General features: G+C 38.6%; 1 protein-coding gene across 1 annotated transcript in view; it reads right to left on the bottom strand.

Annotated features, from left to right (window-relative positions):
* The window catches only part of CCDC171 (coiled-coil domain containing 171), a 289,149-nt gene extending 270,779 nt beyond the window's left edge, over positions 1-18,370 (bottom strand). Inside the window, exons 1-3 of the mRNA XM_054583183.1 lie at positions 18,161-18,370; positions 8,669-8,824; positions 5,315-5,450 (exon numbers count right to left, since the gene is read on the bottom strand). Of these exons, the coding sequence (XP_054439158.1) occupies positions 5,315-5,450; positions 8,669-8,712 (180 nt within the window). The 5' untranslated portion in view covers positions 8,713-8,824; positions 18,161-18,370. The remainder of the gene's footprint in view (positions 1-5,314; positions 5,451-8,668; positions 8,825-18,160) is intronic.
* Positions 18,371-19,227: the final 857 nt, after the last annotated feature.

The following is a 19,227-nucleotide window of genomic DNA, read 5'->3' as shown; positions in this document are numbered from 1 at the left end:
GTAAGTTGATTTTAACAACGGCCTACAATCATTTAATAAGATCAAAATGCCAGTTCTTTCCTGACATAATATGGACACTTTAGGGAACGGAAGTAGTTTTATTATGAACAAACCAAAACTCCTTTCCCCTAGTACATCCTCTTTTCCTGATTAAAACACTATAAACTACACTGGAGAGGGCAGCACAAGTATCCTGAGAAAGCTCTGGTGGCTAACCCTTATGTTCCAAAGATAATAGTGGATGGTGGAGATTAGGTGGGATATGCCACCATTGAGAGGAATACCCCATTTTCGGTCGGAATGATGGATTTCCAGAGTGGCAAAGGCCACGTGGTAGCAATTAGCCACTAGATAATGAATGCTGAAGAGTAAAGGTGTAGACAGCCAATCATTTGCCCATTTGATTTCAGATCCATTCCTTAACCCCTTCTTCTGCTCTATTCTATTTTATGATAGGAACTGTAATTCTCATGCTCCAGTGACAAATGGCTCTCTTTCTGGCAGCGTCTCTGGCAGCAGCTGCATCATTTTTGAGGTTCCAGCTCCCCGTCCCTTCCCTGCAACATTCCAACACTGGCTGAATGGCCCCCACCAGGGCTCTAGAGGCCTCCCACAAGATGGCCCAGATTCTGAACTCTGGCAACATCATCTCTTCCCACTGGCCCTCTGGCCTAGAGGTGGTGGTGGCTTCCTGCTGTCAGTAATCTCTGGGTGGCCTCCTCATTCCCTGTTTGAATTCCTAGGTCTTCCATCACCAGTACAGCCAATTCCCTGTATCAATGTCCCTCTTTTTTGCCTCATTGACCTTATTTGATTTCAGAATTATCCACATAGCTGATAATATATCCTCTGCCCTTGAGGTTGTTTTCTCACTTAGAGTTCAACATATGCACTAAAACATGCAACAGCAGCAAAATATCTCCCTCCTTTTAAAAACATATTTTCATTGTTTTAAAACTTTATGCTCAACCTCTGTTTTAGAATCACTTCTCTGTCATCCTCTGTATTTTCCTTTATGCCCTCTACAAGATGTCGCAGCCACTAAAAGAAAATTTTTTCACCATTTTTGTACCATGACTCTTTTAGGAAATCTGGCAAGGCTTCTCAGAATAAGTAATTAAATGCATAAAAAAGATACGTGGAGATAACAAAGAGGATCAAAGTATAAAAATAAATATATGATATAAAAGCAAATTTGTGATACTGTAATCTACATACTTCTTTAACATTAAATAACTAGCACTATTCTTAGGTCTAATAACCACTGCAATTTCAAAGTAGTGACAAGTATAAACAATATTTCAAAATATTTGTAATAACTGAATTGTGGTATCTATGATTTCTATTGATGATAAATTCAATATTGGGGGGTGCAGTGTGGAGGGGAATAAAGGGGAGAAAAAATGGGATGTAACAGCATAATCATTAAAATATTTTTTTAAATAAAGAAGAAAAATTGAGATGGAAAAATATATACATAACAAGAACGGTCTGTGATACATCAACATAACTTGGCAGCCAAGGAGAGTGGACTGGAATGTGCATGAGCAAACAATGATGACTTCACTGTACTAGTCAGTGGAGGTGGCAGACACCGTTGAGTGAGCATGTGTACTGCGTGGCCGTCTCGTTCAAAATGACTGAGTAGAGCAACAAATCTGCATCAAATTTTGCATTAAGCTTGAACAGAAATTAGTCAGATGATTCAGAAGGCCGCAGCTCTGGGCAACTGGTGACTGGCAGCTTCATCACAATATGTGACCACTCATGCATCAAGTCTCATGCAGTTTTTTGGTGAAACATCAAATCACCCAGGTGACTCAGCCCCTATACAGCCCAGATTTGGTGCCCTGGGACTTCTGGCTTTTTCCAAAACTAAAATCACCTTTGAAAGGGAAGAGATTTCAGACCATCAGTGAGATTCAAGAAAATATGACAGGGGAGCTAATGGCGACTTAGAGAACTATGTGAGGTCCCAAAGTACCTACTTGTATCTTCTTAAACAAATGTCTCTATCTTTCATATTACATGGCTGGACACCTTCTGGACAGACCCTGTATACCATATTCTCTTTATCCATTCATCCACCAATGAGCAGTTAGATTTTAAAGATATCTTGTGCTAATCAAATGAAAAGATAGAAACAGAAGCAGAGATACATAGAACAGACTGACAGGTGTCAGCGAGGAGGCATGTTGGGGTACTGGGTGAAAAAGATGAAGGCATTAAGCAAACTAAATAAATAAGCAAACAACACATAGACCCAGACAACAGTATGGTGATTGCCAGAAGTAAAGCGGGGGTAGGGGGAGGTAGAAGAGGGTAAAGGAGGATAAGTGGGGGTAGAAAGAGATTTTACTTGGGGCGGTGAGCACATGATGCAGTGTGCAGAGTATGTGTTATTGCGTTGTAACACTTGAAACCTGCATAATTTTATTAACCAATTTCACCCTAATGAATTCAATGAAAAGTAATAAAATAATAAAGATATTTTGTGCCAATCATCCAGCATGATGTGTGTTAGCATTAGAAGTATCTAATAAGGTAAATGCAAATACAAGGCCTTAGTCTTTAGAGGGTTTTATTTATTCATCTCTGCTTTGCATTATAAAGGGCATATTTAGAGATTAGATGGCTTAAAAAAATTACATAATATGAGTAAAATCATCTGAACAAATAATTGACACAGTAAGAATAACTAGTAATATAAAACTGGGGTTGAACCAATTCTAATTGCCTATTTGGAGAAAATTCTTTATTCTCTGAAATACTTTCCCATCTCTTTATTGTGAACCCGTACTTCAAAACACTGTTATTAATAAAGATAATAAACAGTGTGCTCTGCTAAGACAAATCTGATGGCAACTGTAAATATACATGAAAGTATATTTAATATAAATAATAAATGATTATCATGACACTAATGTACATTTGGTTTTAAAAATAAGTTTTGGAGAGTATGAACATTAGCATAAATTTAACAAGTGCCACTTTACATCTACTATGCAATGTTATAAGTAAATAAAAGCAATTACTTCAATTACCTCATTTTAAAATTACCTCATTTGCCACTAAAAATACAAATAAAACAGTTATATATGCAGTGCTTGTTATTTTAATCAGAAACCACTCACTGTTCCTTAGATACCCAGAAAATATCATTTTTCGAACATTTATTCAACACATAGCCACTAAGGGCCAAAGCCATGCGAGAGATAGAGGCAAAGTGTCATCACTGCTTTCAGCTCTCGGACTAAGGAAGAGCCGATAAGCACAAAATAAATGTTTTAACTCTAACATATCAGCAACAGCAACACGTGGAAGTGCAACAAAAGGAGTAATCAGTGTCACCTACAGAGTCTTTAAAAAGTATCCCGATGAAACAGCAACAGAATTTAGTGAAAAGGGAAGGAAAACACACTCTTTATACTTAAGTGTCAATAAATTATAGCTACTATTACAATACAAAGGTGCTTTATAAAATTCACTTAATTATTACCACAACCCTTTGGGACCAGCATTTCACAATGAGAAACCAATGATGTGCAAAATAAGTAACTCACCCAAGGTCACACATCTTATAAATGGGAGGGCCAAGAATGAGTCAAATCTGTCAAATTCAATATTCTTTCCACTGCACCAGGCTGCCTAAGCTGAGCTTTAAGAATGAGTAAGTTTGCCTAGCCAGTGTGGCTCAGTTAGTTGGGCATTATCCCACAAACCCACAGCCAAAAGGTAACTGGTTCAATTCCCGGTCAGGACACATGCCTGGGTTTGGAAGGCAGCCGTTCAGTGTTACTCTCTCACGTCGACATTTCTCTCCCTCTGTTACTTCCTCCCTTCCCCGCTTTTAAAATTAAAAAAAAAAGAGTAAGTTTTTTTTTTTAATACACTATTTGTATTTACTGATTACGTCTCAGTGAAGGGGGCAGGTGTGCTGGGCTTGCCTTTTCTGGCTAGTGCCGAATGCCACTTCACTGTTTTATTAAACTGTATTTTCATTGTTGACACTATTGCAGATGTTCCCATTTCCCCCATGTTTGCCTGCCTCTACCCAGCCCCTGCCCCCTCTTCCCTCTGGCCATCACCACCCTATTGTCTCTGTCTCTGGGTTATGCATGTATGTCCTTTGGTTCATCCCTTCCCTTTCTTTCATCCAGTCCCCTCTCCCTGCTCCCTCTGACAGCTGTCAGTCTGCTCCATGTATCCATGCATCTGTTTCTATTTTGTTTGTGTTTATTTTATACATTATTTCCACATATAAGCGAGATCATATGGTATTTGTCTTTCTCTGACTGGCTTATTTCACTTAGCATAATAATCTCCAGGTCCATCCATGCTGCCACAAAAAATAGGCATGAGTAAGATTTAAAGTGCTGGCTGGGTTGCTCAGTTGGTTAGAGCATCATCCAGATATACCAAGGTTGTAGGTTCAATCCCCAGTCAGGGTACACACAAGAATCAACCAATGAATGCATAAATAAGTGGAACAAATTCACATCTCTCTCTCTCCCTCTCTCTCTCTCCTTACTCTCTCTCCCCCTTTCTCTCTCTAAAAATCAATAAGTAACAACAAAAAAATAAGATTTAAAAAGAGAAAAAGTAGAAAACAAAAAAACACAACAGACAGAAAAGATATAAACATATTAATTCATAACTGAACTTACAGGAAATGATAACTACTGTCCTTGGAATATATACATATGCATATTATATATACTTGTATATACAAGGCGGGCCACAAAAGTAGGTTTATAGTTGTGAGTATGCCAAAATATAGTTTTCCTGTAGTATTATTTATCAAGTATTACATTATTTTCCATATGAATAACTGTAATCCTACTTTTGCCCCACCCTGTATATACACACATACTAATAAAAGATAAAGTAATATAACAAAAAACTAAAATAATTTATGAGTTATACTGAGATTAAAATTTTCATACTGAAATCCCCTTGTTTAACAAATTGTTGCAGGATAGACCAAAAGGAACCTACATTAAGATTTCAAAAATGTCTACATCATAAATCTTTTAGTCACCAAATGCATTTATCAATATTTTTTATCAAGTTTACCTGTTATTAAAATAAATTTAAGGCAACATACAAGTAAATATAATAACATTAAATTTCTACTTTAACAATCCTATACAATTCCACTCTATATTTTTTAAAAACACCTCTTTTCTTTATAATTCCCTTTTTAAGGACAAGAATGTTATAGTGATAAATGTTAAATGTGGAGTTTTTAATATGAAATTAATCTAAATTAAACTCTACTTTTAACATTATTTAAGAGGAAAATAAACTCTACCTCTGCATTGTGCTTAGTTGTTATTTCCAATTTTTCCTTCTTTGCCCGATGGAGTTTCTTTCTGAGATCAGCAGTAATATCCAATTCTGTTTCACTTTTAAGCATTTGTTTCACATCAGATGAGGCATTCTTCAACCTATAAAATGAGATCATAACAAAATATAATTCTCCATAAGTATATTTCCAGCATTTCTAGTATTTCTGATGACTTATTTTTCAAAAACCACAGATACCATGATATGGTCCTTTCCCAAAAGAAACTTATAATCTAGTCAAAGATGTTGATTGCAAAAGCTAGGTAGAAATGTAAAAAGCTCATGACTAGAAATAAACCACTGTCCATTGGAAAACCACCACACTGTTCAAGATTGGTACTGAAAGGCTGTCTGATCCCATCACAAGCTGGGCAGTTTTGCAAGAGATTAAGTTCTTTCCTTTTTACCTTTTTAAACAAAATAGTTTACTTTTTATAAATGTAATACATATTACAAAGAGAAAAAGTATAAATAAGAGAATATAGATTCCTGTTTTAAAATGGCAGACTAGCCCTCGCTGGTGTGGCTCAGTGGCTTGAGCCCCAGCCTGCAAACCAAAAGTTCACCAATTTGATTCCCAGTCAGGCACATGTCTGGGTTGTGTGGGTCAAGTCCCCAGCTGGTGACATGCAAGGGGAAACCAACCAAATGATGTTTCCCTCCCTCTCTCTCTCTCTTCCTTCCCCTCTCTCTAAAAATAAATAAATAACATCTTTTAAAAAAAAATGACATGGCAGACTGAAGTGGTCTACTCTCTCCCCAAAATTAAAATTAAAATTGTAATTAAAATAACAGCAAAGGTATAAACTCACAAGAAGAAAGAGCACAGAAGATGAGCCAATAGCAATAAAATACTGGAAGCTGGAAAGCAGATAGACAAGTGATAACTGATTCATGTAAGAGCATTAAATTCAAAGTCAACAGTGGGGAAAGCAACCTGATTCACACCAGAGTCCCAAGAAGCTCAGTTCATTGGCAACACCTTTGAAAATGGAGGTAAAAGTAGAGCAGAAAACAGGAGAACTGGCTGAAGGTCTACCAAAGTAATAATGAGATACTCAAATCCTCTACCCTATATGCCACACAGCTGAATACCAATCTATTCCCCACTCTGGCAAATAAACTAGGGGTTTATTCCCTGGGCAGGATAAAATAGGTCTCTGAATTGGAGACAACAGATACAAATGGGGTAAGGCATCCATACTAAAAACAAGAGACTCAAATAAAATTTATATAATAAATGAGAGCCCTGGTCTTCTAATACTTCTTGTCTGCCAGAACAAGGCATCCAAGAAGAAACAGGAAGAGTCCTCGCTGGAGAATTTAGCCAGCATGGTGAAGATGACCTGAAGATGCTGATGCTCTTGTCAAGCAAATGGCACAAAGCCTCACACAATAAGCTTCCAATCATCTTTTCAGGTCTTGCTTTTAAATATGGACAGCCCAGCCCTAGCTGGTGTGGCTCAGTGGACTGAGTGCCAACCTGCAAATCAACAGGTTGCCAGTTCAATTCCCAGTGTAGGGCACATGACTGGGTTGCCAGCCAGGTCCCGAGTAGGGGGCACACAAGAGGCAACCACACACTGATGTTTCTCTCCCTCTCTTTCACTCTCTAAAATAAATAAATAAAATCTTTTTTTTTTAATGGACCAGTATTACCAAGAGTAAGAAGCCCTTAAAGATTATGCAGAGAAAAAAATCACTTTAAAAAAAAAGGGAGAGAAAGCAAGATAGGCCTAATAGTTAATATCATCAGAAAAATAGAGGAGGAAATAACATCAATGAAATAAGAACTGGATGTGGTAAAAAATAAAATACTTGGAGAATTTTTTTAAAAAAGCGCTCTTGAAAATCAAAAGCAAAAATTAAAACATGAAAAACTAAATAAATAAATGTAAAAAAAACCTCCCAGATGCCTAAAAAATTCCAAAGAAAAATAATACCCAACTTAGAATTTTATGCCCAGCAAGTTACCATTCAAAGGCAAGGGTATGCGGAAAACTATATCAGATCTGCAAGTAATCAAAAACTCCATGTGCCATTAACTTTCTCAAGAGGCTAATGGAAAATACGATTCACCAAATAAGAACCTACACTGAGAAAAAGAAAGACATGGGATCCCAGAAGTAGAATATTCACAACAAGAACACAGCAAAGGGATTTCCAGCACACTGTACTGGCCGAAACCTCCAGGAGTGATTTCTTTAAGAAGATAACAACATACTGAGAGATTTATAAAACTTGGTTGGAGAATGAAGCTGAATTTATGATAAGTCCATAGAAATTAAGCCAACTAAATAAATGAGATAATTATTAAATCCAAGGAAAACAAAATGTACAAAAGAAAAAAATACCATTAAAGACTACCACATGGTTCAACTGGGAAGATACATTGAATAATTTAATCTAACCAAGATTAGAGTATCACTATACACAGAAAGGACAGAAAGGACTGGCTTTGCCCAGTACAATGTGCTGGAAATCCTTCTGCTGTGTTCTTGTCATGAATATTCTACTATAGTACGTATTAGTCATGGTACTTGCCCCATCTACCATCCTTGTTGAAAGGCGATCTATTTAGATCAGTTCTTTTCAAATTAAATATGAGCAAGGACTATTCAGACTATTCCCACCCAACACCCCATGATTCTTTTTTAAAATATATATTTAAATGGTAACTAAAAAAATTTTTAAGCATAATATATCATCCCAAGCATTTTATTATTAGAGTCAACAAACAGAAAATTACTGTTACACAATTATAAAAGTTTCTAAACACTTTCAATTTCTGTACTTATTTCTTTGTTAACCACACTTTGGGTTGCACTCTGCAAGATGGCTCAGTTTTATATTATACACTCAGGTTTTTACATTATTCATATCAGAGGTAAATAAAGCAAAGGTAGGCACCTCACCCAAAAGCAAGTATCAGTGATACAGAAATGGTGAGCAGTAGCAATGAGGAAAGAGGATTTAGAGCCACAGAGATTATGACTAGCCAAAGTAATCACCATGCAGAAATGTGAGTACGCAGAAATATAAGAAGAAAAGATTTAGAGAGGTGGAAAAGAATAAACAAGTATCTGGGGAAAAAAGTAAGCACAAACACTTCGGTTTTTGTGGACTGAGATAACAAAGGAGCACAAAGAGCAGCACAAAGTGTCCAGAGGTGTCATCCCTGCTCCTCCAGCCCCATGAAATTTCTACCTCCCTTACCCTACCAGGAGAATCCTTACACTCAGCCTGCCAACCACCGACTTCTCCCTGCTCCTTACAACCAAAAGCAATCCTCAACTAAAGGGAAAGAGTGGAGGCTTACCTTTGGGCATCACCAGTGACATTACTTGAAGTGTTTAAACTCATGATAAGTCTTCCAACTCTTTCAAAATACTACAGTTTCTTAACAATATATTTTGTTATTGATGATTAAAATTGTCCAAGATGTCTGTAGCTTACAGGTTAGATGGACTGAAGTCTGTTAAAATAGTAAACAATACAACAGCAGTTATATTTATGAATCCTGAGACTATGAGAGATTTTTCTTTTGTTCTGCAATTTATTTGTATTTTTCAATTATTGTCTAACAAACATAAGTACTTATATTTTTAAAAGCTATGACTTTTACTTGTATATGTTTTTAAATAAATGTTTTATTTCTTTTAAAAACGATTAGAAGCAAAAAAGACAAAATGTTAGAAAGATGTTCCTTCTTGTAAGAATACAGTAACACTACTGAGATATTTTCATTTTCAAATGGAAAGAAAAAATTATTATTAAAAAATAGTGACAAATTCTTCTTGAACTAGAAAAGAAATAGGCAGTGCCTTTCTGTAGGGCACAGAAATCAGTTTGAAATAAAATGAAGTCCAAGGTCATTTGGGGATTCCCAAAGACTTTGGAATAAATGACATATTTTTAATGCAATGTTATAATCTAAGGCCAAACTGCTCCCAAATAAAAGATCTCATTTTCAAAGGCCACCTCCTGGAGGATCAAAAGGGAAGAAGGAAAGAGAGCCTCAGTCACTAATACTGGCCTTCTCACAGGAACCCTCTTCTATGGGACATACTCTAAATTATACAGAGCCAACCACTTATAGTTACTTTACTATAGTATGAAAAATTCTCTGGGTAAACATGCTAAACAGAGACATAATTGTAATTTTGTAATTAAGCCCATGGACTCAACTGAGATCTGAGTTAGGATTCCAGTATCTTTCAAGTACATGCTGGGGACAAGTCACTAAAGCTCTCTGAGCCTCTTTCCTCAACCATAAGCAGCAGATAACTATATGAGCCTCACTCAGGTATTTGAGATTTAAATAATACAAAGAGCACATATACAGAGCTCACTCACTATCAATTTCTATTACTGAACACAGAACCCTATGAGAAAATACAAAGGAAGGGTACAGGTGATACAGGAGGTGATTTTGGTCTGGAGGGGAGATATAATAAAAGAATTGTTTATCCCTGGCTGGTGTGGCTCAGTTGGTAGGAACATCATCCTATAAACAAAAGGGTTACTCATTCAATTCCCTGTCAGGGCACATACCTGGGTTGTGGGTTTGGTCCCCAGTCGGGGAATGTGTGACAGGCAACCGATCGATGTTTCTCCCTTACATTGATGTTTCTCTCCCTCTCTCTTCCTCCCCTCCCCACTCTCTAAAATCAAAAAGCAAGTCCTTGGGTGAAAATTTAAAACAAAAAAAAGAATTTTTTTGTGAAATTGTGGGTGTATAGGGACATCTAGAAGACCAATAAAAGGCTACATTGTTCTGTCCCTGCTCTCACAACATTCAGTGATCACTGAAGGAGAAACTCAAATAAACCAAATGGGATTCAACCACAGTCCTGAAAACTGACCAATGGCTCCTACAGACAGACACCAAGGGAGCTTCAAGATAGTCAGTGGTTCCTGAAGCTGACAGCAGAATAGTTCCACCTAGAGTGAAGAGGATGTAATTTTTACCAAGATGGAGGTGGCGTGTGTGTATGTGGAGAAATCCCATTTCTCCAGGGACCTAAAAGACTGAGTTGGAGAACAATGTAGATAAACAAATAGCACTGTCATTCATTTATTGAGCACCTATTACACTGTTGAGCACTGTACTTGGTAATTTTTATATAGAACGCTGATCCTTATAGCACTGCAATGTAAAGATTATTCCATTTTTCAACATAGAAAACTAAGATTCAGAGATGAGAAGTAACTTGCTAAAAGTCACATAGTTACAGGACAAAGATTCTAACTCATAAATATCTAACTCAAAAGCCCAAGTTTTTGGTACAAGGCCAGAGTTTACACATAGTTATTTTACATGAAGTTTACTATCCTTACTTCAATTAAGGAAACTCTTTTGATTCGGAGAGACTAAATGACTTCCCCGAGGACAGTCAGCTACCAAGTGGGGGACACCAAGGTTTTAATCACCCCTTTCTGATACTGAGCCCCAAAATCTTTCACCTTAATCCATGCCTCCAATGGTTACACTCCAGAGAAAGTGCCTTCAAAATAGAAGTAAAAGGGTTAGAATCAACAAGGAATGGACTCCTCTGTATTTAAGAGTAAAGTCTAAGGCTCAAAAGTAGGTATATATAATGTTTGTTTTTGTGAAAAGATTGAAACTACACACCTGTGTATGTATGTCACAATAGGCACACACAGAACCTCTATCGCACAGGCAAAGAATTTACATAGTTAGGACTTTAATAATGTCTGATAGCTTTTGTTTTGTTTTTGTCATGGGCAGAGAAGTGTAGGAAGAGGTGGTTTAACTAATTTTAATAAGGTTGTTTCAATAAAGCTAAAATGAAGAGAATAATCATTTTTCAGAGCATTATTTTGCTAACATCTGCAAATCTGAGTGATCCTCTAGACAATGTCTTTTATAGCTCAGCAACAATTTTCATCAATTTCCAGATCATTGATACAGATAATGTAATAGGCAGGTGGTCCCCACCACCACTGCCTCTGGTGTTTTTCCTCTGGTATAAAACCCTCCCTTTTGTGGGCAGAACCTGTGACTTGCTTCTAACCAATATAATATGGCAAAGATGATGGAACGCAACTCCCATGATCACATTATGTTACAGAAGATTCTGTCTTAGCAGAATGAAGTGACAGGCTATCTCCTTCTGGCCTTGAAGCAAACTGCCATGCTGTGAACTGCTTATGGAGAGGGCCGCACAGGAGGGCAAGGAGCTGCAGGCAACCTCCACCCCATAATCTGTAAAAAAGCCAGATCCCTCAGTTACAGAGGCCAACAGAAAATAAATTCTGCCAACAAACCAAATCATCTGGGATGCAGATTATTTTCAGGCAAGCCTCCATATGAGAACACAGCCCAGTTGGTGCCTTGACTACACATAGTAAAACTGAACAAGGCTGACCTACGCTGTGCCCAGACTCCTGACCAACAGACACTGAGAGATAAGAAATGGATGCTGCTTTAAGCCACTAAATTTGTGGTAATTTTTCACATGATAATAGAAAACTAATATGGATAAGAAGCTTGAGAATGCTCTCGCAGGGTTAAAAAAAATTTAAGTAACAGGAATGTCTTTTATAAAATTTCTTTGTTTTTCTTTAGCTTAATTTCCTTATTAACTTAAATGAGAGAGTCTGATAGCAACAAGAAAAATACAGAACCTAGGAATAAACTTAACCAAGGAGGTAAGAGACCTATACGCAGAAAACTACACAACACTGAAGAAAGAAATTAAGGAAGACACAAATAAATGGAAGCATATACCGTGTTCATGGATTGAAAGAACTGACATCATCAAAAAGTCCATACTACCCAAAGCAATTTATAAATTCAATGCAATCTGTATTAAAATACCAAAGACATATTTCACAGATACAGAACAAACATTTCAAAAATTTATATGGAACCATAGATGACCCTGAATAACTGCTGTAATTTTGAGAAAGAAGAACAAAGTAGGAGGGATCACAATACCTGACATCAAACCGTATTACAACATTAATGTAATCAAAACAGTTTGGTACTGGCATAAGAACAGACATATAGATCAATGGAACAGAACAGAGAGCCCAGAAATAAACCCATGTCTCTATCATCAATTACTATTCGACAAAGGGGGCAGAAGCTTAAAATGGAGTAAAAATATCCTCTTCAACAAATGGTGTTGGGAGAACTGGACAGCTACATGCAAAAAACTGAAATTCATCCACCAACTTACACCATAAACAAAAATAAACTCAAGATGGATAAAAGACTTGAATATAAGTCACGACACCGTAAAAGTCCTAGAGGAGAACATAGGCAGGAAACTCTCAGATATTCCACATGGCTATATTTTCACTGTTATGTCCCCTAGAGCAAGGGATATAAAGGAAAGAATAAACAAATGGGACTCCATCAAAATAAGAAGCTTATGCATGGCTAAAAAAAAATCAGCAAAATGAAAAGGGAACCAACTGTATGGGAAAACATATTTGCCAATGAAACCTTGGACAGGGGTTTGATCTCCAAAGTATATAAAGAACTCACACAACTCCACACCAGGAAGAAAAACATCCAATTAAAAAATGGGCAAAGGACCTGAACAGACTTCTCCAAGGACGACATGCACAGGGCCCAGAGACATATGGAAGGATGCTCAGCATTACCAGTCATCAGAGAAATGCAAATTAAAACCACAATGAGATACCACTTCACCCTGGACACAGTGGCCATCATAAACAAATCAACAAACAAGTGCTGGCAAGTTTGTGGAAAAAAACGGAACCCTAGGGCACTGTTGGTGGAAATGCAGACTGGTGCAACCACTGTGGAAAACAGTTTGGAATTTCCTCATAAAGCTAAAAATGGAACTGCCTTTTGACCCAGCAATTCCACTGCTGGGATTATACTCTAAGAATCGCAAAACACCAATTCAAAACAACCTATGCACCCCAATGTTCATAGCAGCACAATTTACAATAGCCAAGTGCTGGTAGCAACCTAAGTGCCCATCAATAAATGAGGGGATAAAAAAACTGTGGTACATTTACACAATGGAATACTACGCAGCATAAGGAAAGAGCTACTACCGTTTGAGACAGCATGGATGGAACTGGAGAGCATTATGCTAAGGGAAATCAGCCTGGCAGTGAAAGACAAATACCATATGATCTCACCTATAAGTGGAACCTAACCAACAAAACAAAGAACCAAGAAAAATGTAACTAGCAACATTGAAAGAAAAAACAAACCGACAATAACGAGAGGGAAGGAGGGAGGCACATAACGGGGAAGGGAAGGGGAAGGGTCAAATCAAGGAACATGTACAAAGGACCCATGGACAAAGCCAAAGTGGGGAAGGACTGAGGGGGTGAGTGGGTGGGGCAGGAGAAAGTGGTGGCAGGAAAATGAAGACAAATGTATTTGAACAACAACAAAAAAAGTACTATAAAAAAATAAATGAGAGAATCTGTATAAATTCTATCTAAAATAACTTAACTAGATGACCATGAGCAATATTTCCAATAAAAAGAATGACAAAACACAAATGAATAAAGGCAAACCACCAACAGCCACAAAACCTACACTGGAGTAAAGGTATCTATAGAAGAGAAGGCAAAGGGAAATAACAAAGCTGCATTGGACAGAACCTCCAAAGAGCCACAGATATTTAATGAAAAGCACTGCAAGCTAATTTGAGAGCAGCAGATGAAAGTGGGGGAAGCCTGCCCATTCCAAGAGCTGACACGTGAAACAGGCACACCGTAAGAGCCTTGGAAGACTTGGACAGCCTGCCTCATGAACCTTCCAAACTGAACTTCCAAGACCCCCTTCCCTGACAGAAACCCACACTAAAGAGAAGCTCCTGGGGATGCTGTTTAAATTGAGCAGGATCGGGGAAATAAAGACAAAGTAAAGACATGGCCCAGACAATGCTGTAGAAAGAACAGGGCCAGGAGATCTTGGAAAGCAAGCCACCACAGTTTTTAACACTCACAAAAAAACCACACAAGGCATGGTTCTATGAAGTCAGGAGAGCTTTCCTGCACCTTGCTCCATTCTCAAAATTCAGATAAACTGATATTCCATAAAAGTAAGGAATAAAAATAAGCAACAGAATGAATAGTGCAGTCAAATCCCACACAAAGTTGATGTGAGAAAGGAGAGTAAGGGGAAGAATAGAAAGCATGACAGAATGATGTGCCCACACAACAAATGAAACCTATAACTTACTATTTCAAATGAGCTAAAAAAAATTAACAAAATGGTATAAGACACAAAAGAAATCAGAATTAGTAAAACGCAGAAATAAGGTGACAAGGATCACAAAGAATTAGAAATGAAATTAAAAAATCATTTCAGTAATGAAGACTAAATTAGAGGGAACACAAGAGTAAACAGACATCACAAAAAATCCTTAAAAAACAGAGAAAATGAAAAAGAGGAAAAAATTTTAATTAAAAAAAGATCAAAAGAAATCAAGAGAAAGTGACAAAATATTGAAAAATACACAAAGAATAACTAAATATATAACAGGAGTCCCTGAATAAGATCAAAGCAAAGAAGCAGAACAAACACCAAAGACTGTAAAATTCAAGAAAACTTTACTGGATTACAAAATTATTTTAATCTACATTTTGAAAAAACAAGCTGCATATCTGAGAATACTGACACAGCACAACCAACACAAAGACACATTCTAAGATAATTACTGAACTTTAACAAAAACTTTTACACAAATGTTCATAGGAGTATTGTTCATAATATCCAAAAAGTGAAACAACCCAAATGTCTACCAACTGATCAATGGATAAATAATGAAACATTATTCAACCATAAAAAGGAATAAAGTACTGATACATAACACAACATGGACAAACCCTGAAAACATTGTAAGTGAAAGAAGTCAAATATAAAAAGCCACATATTGTACTCCATTTATATGAAATGTACAGAATAGGCAGAGCAAATCCATAGAAAGTAAATTCACAGTTGAAGAGGGTAAGGAGAGGGAGAACTGGAGCTGACTGCTAATAGGTATGAGTTTTCTTTTTGGGGTGATGTAAATGTTCTCAAATTGGATAGTGGTGATTCCTATACAACATAGTGAATATACTAAAAACCACTGAACTGTACACTTTGAAATGGTGAATCTTAGGGTATGTGAATTATCTCAATTTTTTTAATTCATCATAAAAAATCCTATCTAAAGTATCCTTTAGAAAAACTCTTATTTCCTTCCTCTCGTTCTCTCTGATGTTAGCTTTTGAACACAGAGGGGTTCAAGGATCTACCTCTGTATGTTTTAGAATAACTGTATCAACAAAGTGGTTCAATTTAAACTATGACAGGATTCCTATGCTCCTGAATATGGCAGAGAAAATACAGCAAAATCTCTGTTTTCTTCTACCAGAGTGAAAAAAGAGGAAAAGGAATAATGATGAAAGTAAAGTAGCTAGGTAGAGTGATGAAAATGTCAGTGGAATAGGTAACTAAGTCAAAGATTTGCAAGCTCTCAACATGTTATTTGTTACTAGCTTCACCTGAAACATTCCTATGAAACTCAAGTTAAGATAAACAATAACTTGACAAATACATTTAATAATTTCTTATGATATGCAATTAATGTCAGCCTTCTCTTCAATATCTGTGTAATTCTTTAAATAATGTTTTCCATTTGAAAGTACTCAATTCACCATTATCTATGAACAAAACACCTGACACCTCAAAGCTACTCCCAGCTGTCATCATTCCAACTGTGACAAACATCCCTTCAGGTACTAAGAACTTTCCATAGATCACTGCATTTTACTCTACACTAACCTTCCAAAGGGAAGATACTGTTAGCATCCCCACTATATACCTGAGGAAATTGGGGCATAAAGATATTCAGTCACCTCTCTAAAGTCACATCTATAGTAAGTGAGAGGATTCAAACAGAAATTGGCTGACTCCAGAGCTCTGCTGTGTGTACCTTGTTTCTGGCCAGGGAGCATGTGAGCCCTCACTTGTCAGGGAAGCTCTTCTATGCTCTCACACAGATTCTTCTTCCCCACATCCAGCTAACTACAAGTCAGGGTCTTCTTAAGGAGAGATGACTCAGACCTCCAGTAGATTCTCAATCCAGATGGCACTTCCACAAGTTTGGGCCAAAACCAAGCCATCCCTTAACAGTGATGGATAAAGGCAATTTCAATCATCTTTTTATGTTAATATATTAATAGATTAATCTTCTTGGTTAGTGGAGTTAGGCCATTCTCACCATTCGTCCTAAAATAGAGGGAACAGAGGGAAAGCTTCTTCAGTAAGAAGCTTTTTAGAAATAGGTATAGGGCAATTGTGGCCAAGAGACCAACGATCTCGACAACCTGAGAAGGACCTGCCAAAAAGACAATTCAACTTTAGATTCTGGAGCCACTGCTAGAACAAAATTTTCCCCCCTCACATCTGAGTGCTTCAATTGGTCATCCAGAACATACTCATCTCTGTGTGTTGCACAGATCAGAGTAAAAGAGGAGACAGGGAGAATAAAAAGTACCAGTATTGAGGACTACACTATCATCTGAGGAATTCCAGAATACTACGCTAAGCATACCTGATCTCACTGAATCCTCCTAATAACGCCATGAGATCACTATGCACTTTTAACAGATGAGAAGACTGAGGCTTTGGGAGACTAACTTGCGCAAAGATATTCAGTGAAACGGTTAGAATTCAAATCCACATTGGGCTGGCTCTTAAGTTCATCCTCTTTCACAACACAGTGCAGTCTTCAGTAGTAACCACACCTGTGTCATTTCACCTTTAAGGGCCTGTTTCATTTTCATCAAGGAAAAGAAGATGAAATAATCAAAGAATGTTAGAATTAAACAAGACTTTAAGTCTATTCTGCTTATCTGATAAATAAGGAATCTATTGCCTAGGGAGCTTAGGTGATTTGCCAGAGGTCTCCGAACTAATAAATGTCTATGCCAGGACTAATATAGAAAACGCTAGACTAAATCTGTTAATTCCCTCCATCTTTCCTCTTAGGTTGCATTGCCTTTCTTTCCTCTTCATTTCATAGGAAAGCATGTTCATTCCCTGATCTGCCATTGTTTTGTTGTTACTAGGCACTAACTGTTCAATAAAACAAGTGACAAAATGGTGGGTTCTTTTCTCCAAGAGTATAAGACTATAAAACATCGATTTATAATATATTCGAAAGAATTGGCAACCAACTGAAATTGCGTCTCATGTAAACTTATGCAGCATCATTTGAGATCGACTTAAAATGAATATGTATTCTCCTAGGATAAATATCATAATGGAATAAAGAACATTCAAAAGCAGGCTGAATTCCCGCTGAATATTTACACCCTCAGAAAACTCACAGCCGACTTTTCTAAGTCTCTCAGAGTCCTTGCGGGTAAGCCGTAGAAGCTACAGAAGACAGCCTAGCCCAACGAGGATGTGGCTGGCTCTTATTATTTTTTTAATGAAGATATGGTCCCTATACTCAAAGGACTTTTACTGATTCTCAGGAGCTTAAGACCTCCTCAGTCCTGAGTTGTAAACCTAAGAAGTCCCGAGTCCAGGCCCCCTCGGTCCTACCCTCTGGTCCCTGCTGGGTACCTCCGCAGCAGCGTCTAGCTAGGATGCTCCTAGGAGAACTTCCTCCAGGTGGGCGGAGAGACCAAGCCCAGGGAGTTGAAGGCGTGTCCCCACTAGGGCGGAACAGCCCCAGACAGACCCAAACTAACTCGGATTCCCCCCCTAACATTGCAGCCCCCATACTGTTTCTCCCTACACTGCCCTGCCCAAGTAGTTCACTCGAAGACTCCCCCACGCTGTGGTTACCTCAAAGGGGTTTCCCGTGGTCCAGACCGCACACCCAAGACCCCAGGGGCAGCTTCAAATCTCAAAGATAGAAGAGGCCCAGACTGGTTGCAGGAGTCAGCAAAAACTGTTTGAACTGGACGGACTCTAGGACCCAGGGATGGCGAACAATTAGCAAAATGGGACGGGAGGGGGAACAAACCCCATGGAGACGGTGTTTACAACGGTCACTTCCGGAGACTCGACTTCTCTCGTAGACCTTCGCAGACTTTCGCAGGCGTCCGGCCCCGCCCCGGACCCCCTCCGTCCTCCCACCTCCCGCCGCCCTCGGCTCCAGGATACGCAATGTGAGAACGCCTGGCTCCGATTGGAAGAGCCAGCTCCGCGAAGCTGCGCGGCTTCACTTAAAGGCAAGCCGACGCATGCGCTGTTGCCGGGGAATGGAGTGCTGGCGAATGTTCCCTGTCCTGCACCAAGGGCGCCTTTGCCCTCAGAAACGCCCGGGCCCAAGCTCTAGATTGGTGTTTTCAGAGTGGGGGCCAAGTCAACGCTTCAGAGAGCCGTCTCAAAAATGCAGATTTCTGAGCCCCTGATACCCCGCCCACTGAATAAACATCTAAGAGGTCAGATCCGGGTCCTGCATAAAACTAGCTCCCCTGCTGATCCTTAGAACCAGAGCAGCCCCTGAGGGTCTGTGATCTAGTGCCTGAGCCAGGGGCAAAATTCTCCCAGCTCGATTTCCGAGCTGCTTCTTGTCCACCCATCCCATCCCCATTGTATCCCAGCTGGTAGTTGTAAATTGGGCGAGAAGAAAGCGGGTCAGTGCGCTGATGCTGTTGCAGCGCCTTTCATTATAAATATTACGTAACAAGGTACCTCGCAAAAAAGTCCCTGGATCCTTAGCTTGTGCTCGTCTCTCTAACCCCCTTCCTCCTCTCCCAGCTCCAAGCTCGAGCTCACTCGCTCTCTCGCTCTCTCTCTCCCCTCCCTTCTCTCCCCCCTCCCCTGCTCCCCCGCCCCCCCCCCCCCCCCAAGCCTTCCTCTTGTTGATAATTTATACTTCGGTTTCTCAGTAGCTGCTTCACAAT

Source organism: Pteronotus mesoamericanus, unplaced genomic scaffold (assembly GCF_021234165.1).
Source record: "Pteronotus mesoamericanus isolate MK-2021 breed Mesoamerican mustached bat unplaced genomic scaffold, CSHL_Meso_final contig_73, whole genome shotgun sequence".
Taxonomy (NCBI): Eukaryota; Metazoa; Chordata; class Mammalia; order Chiroptera; family Mormoopidae; genus Pteronotus; species Pteronotus mesoamericanus.
This window is presented reverse-complemented; position numbering and strand designations above follow the sequence as displayed.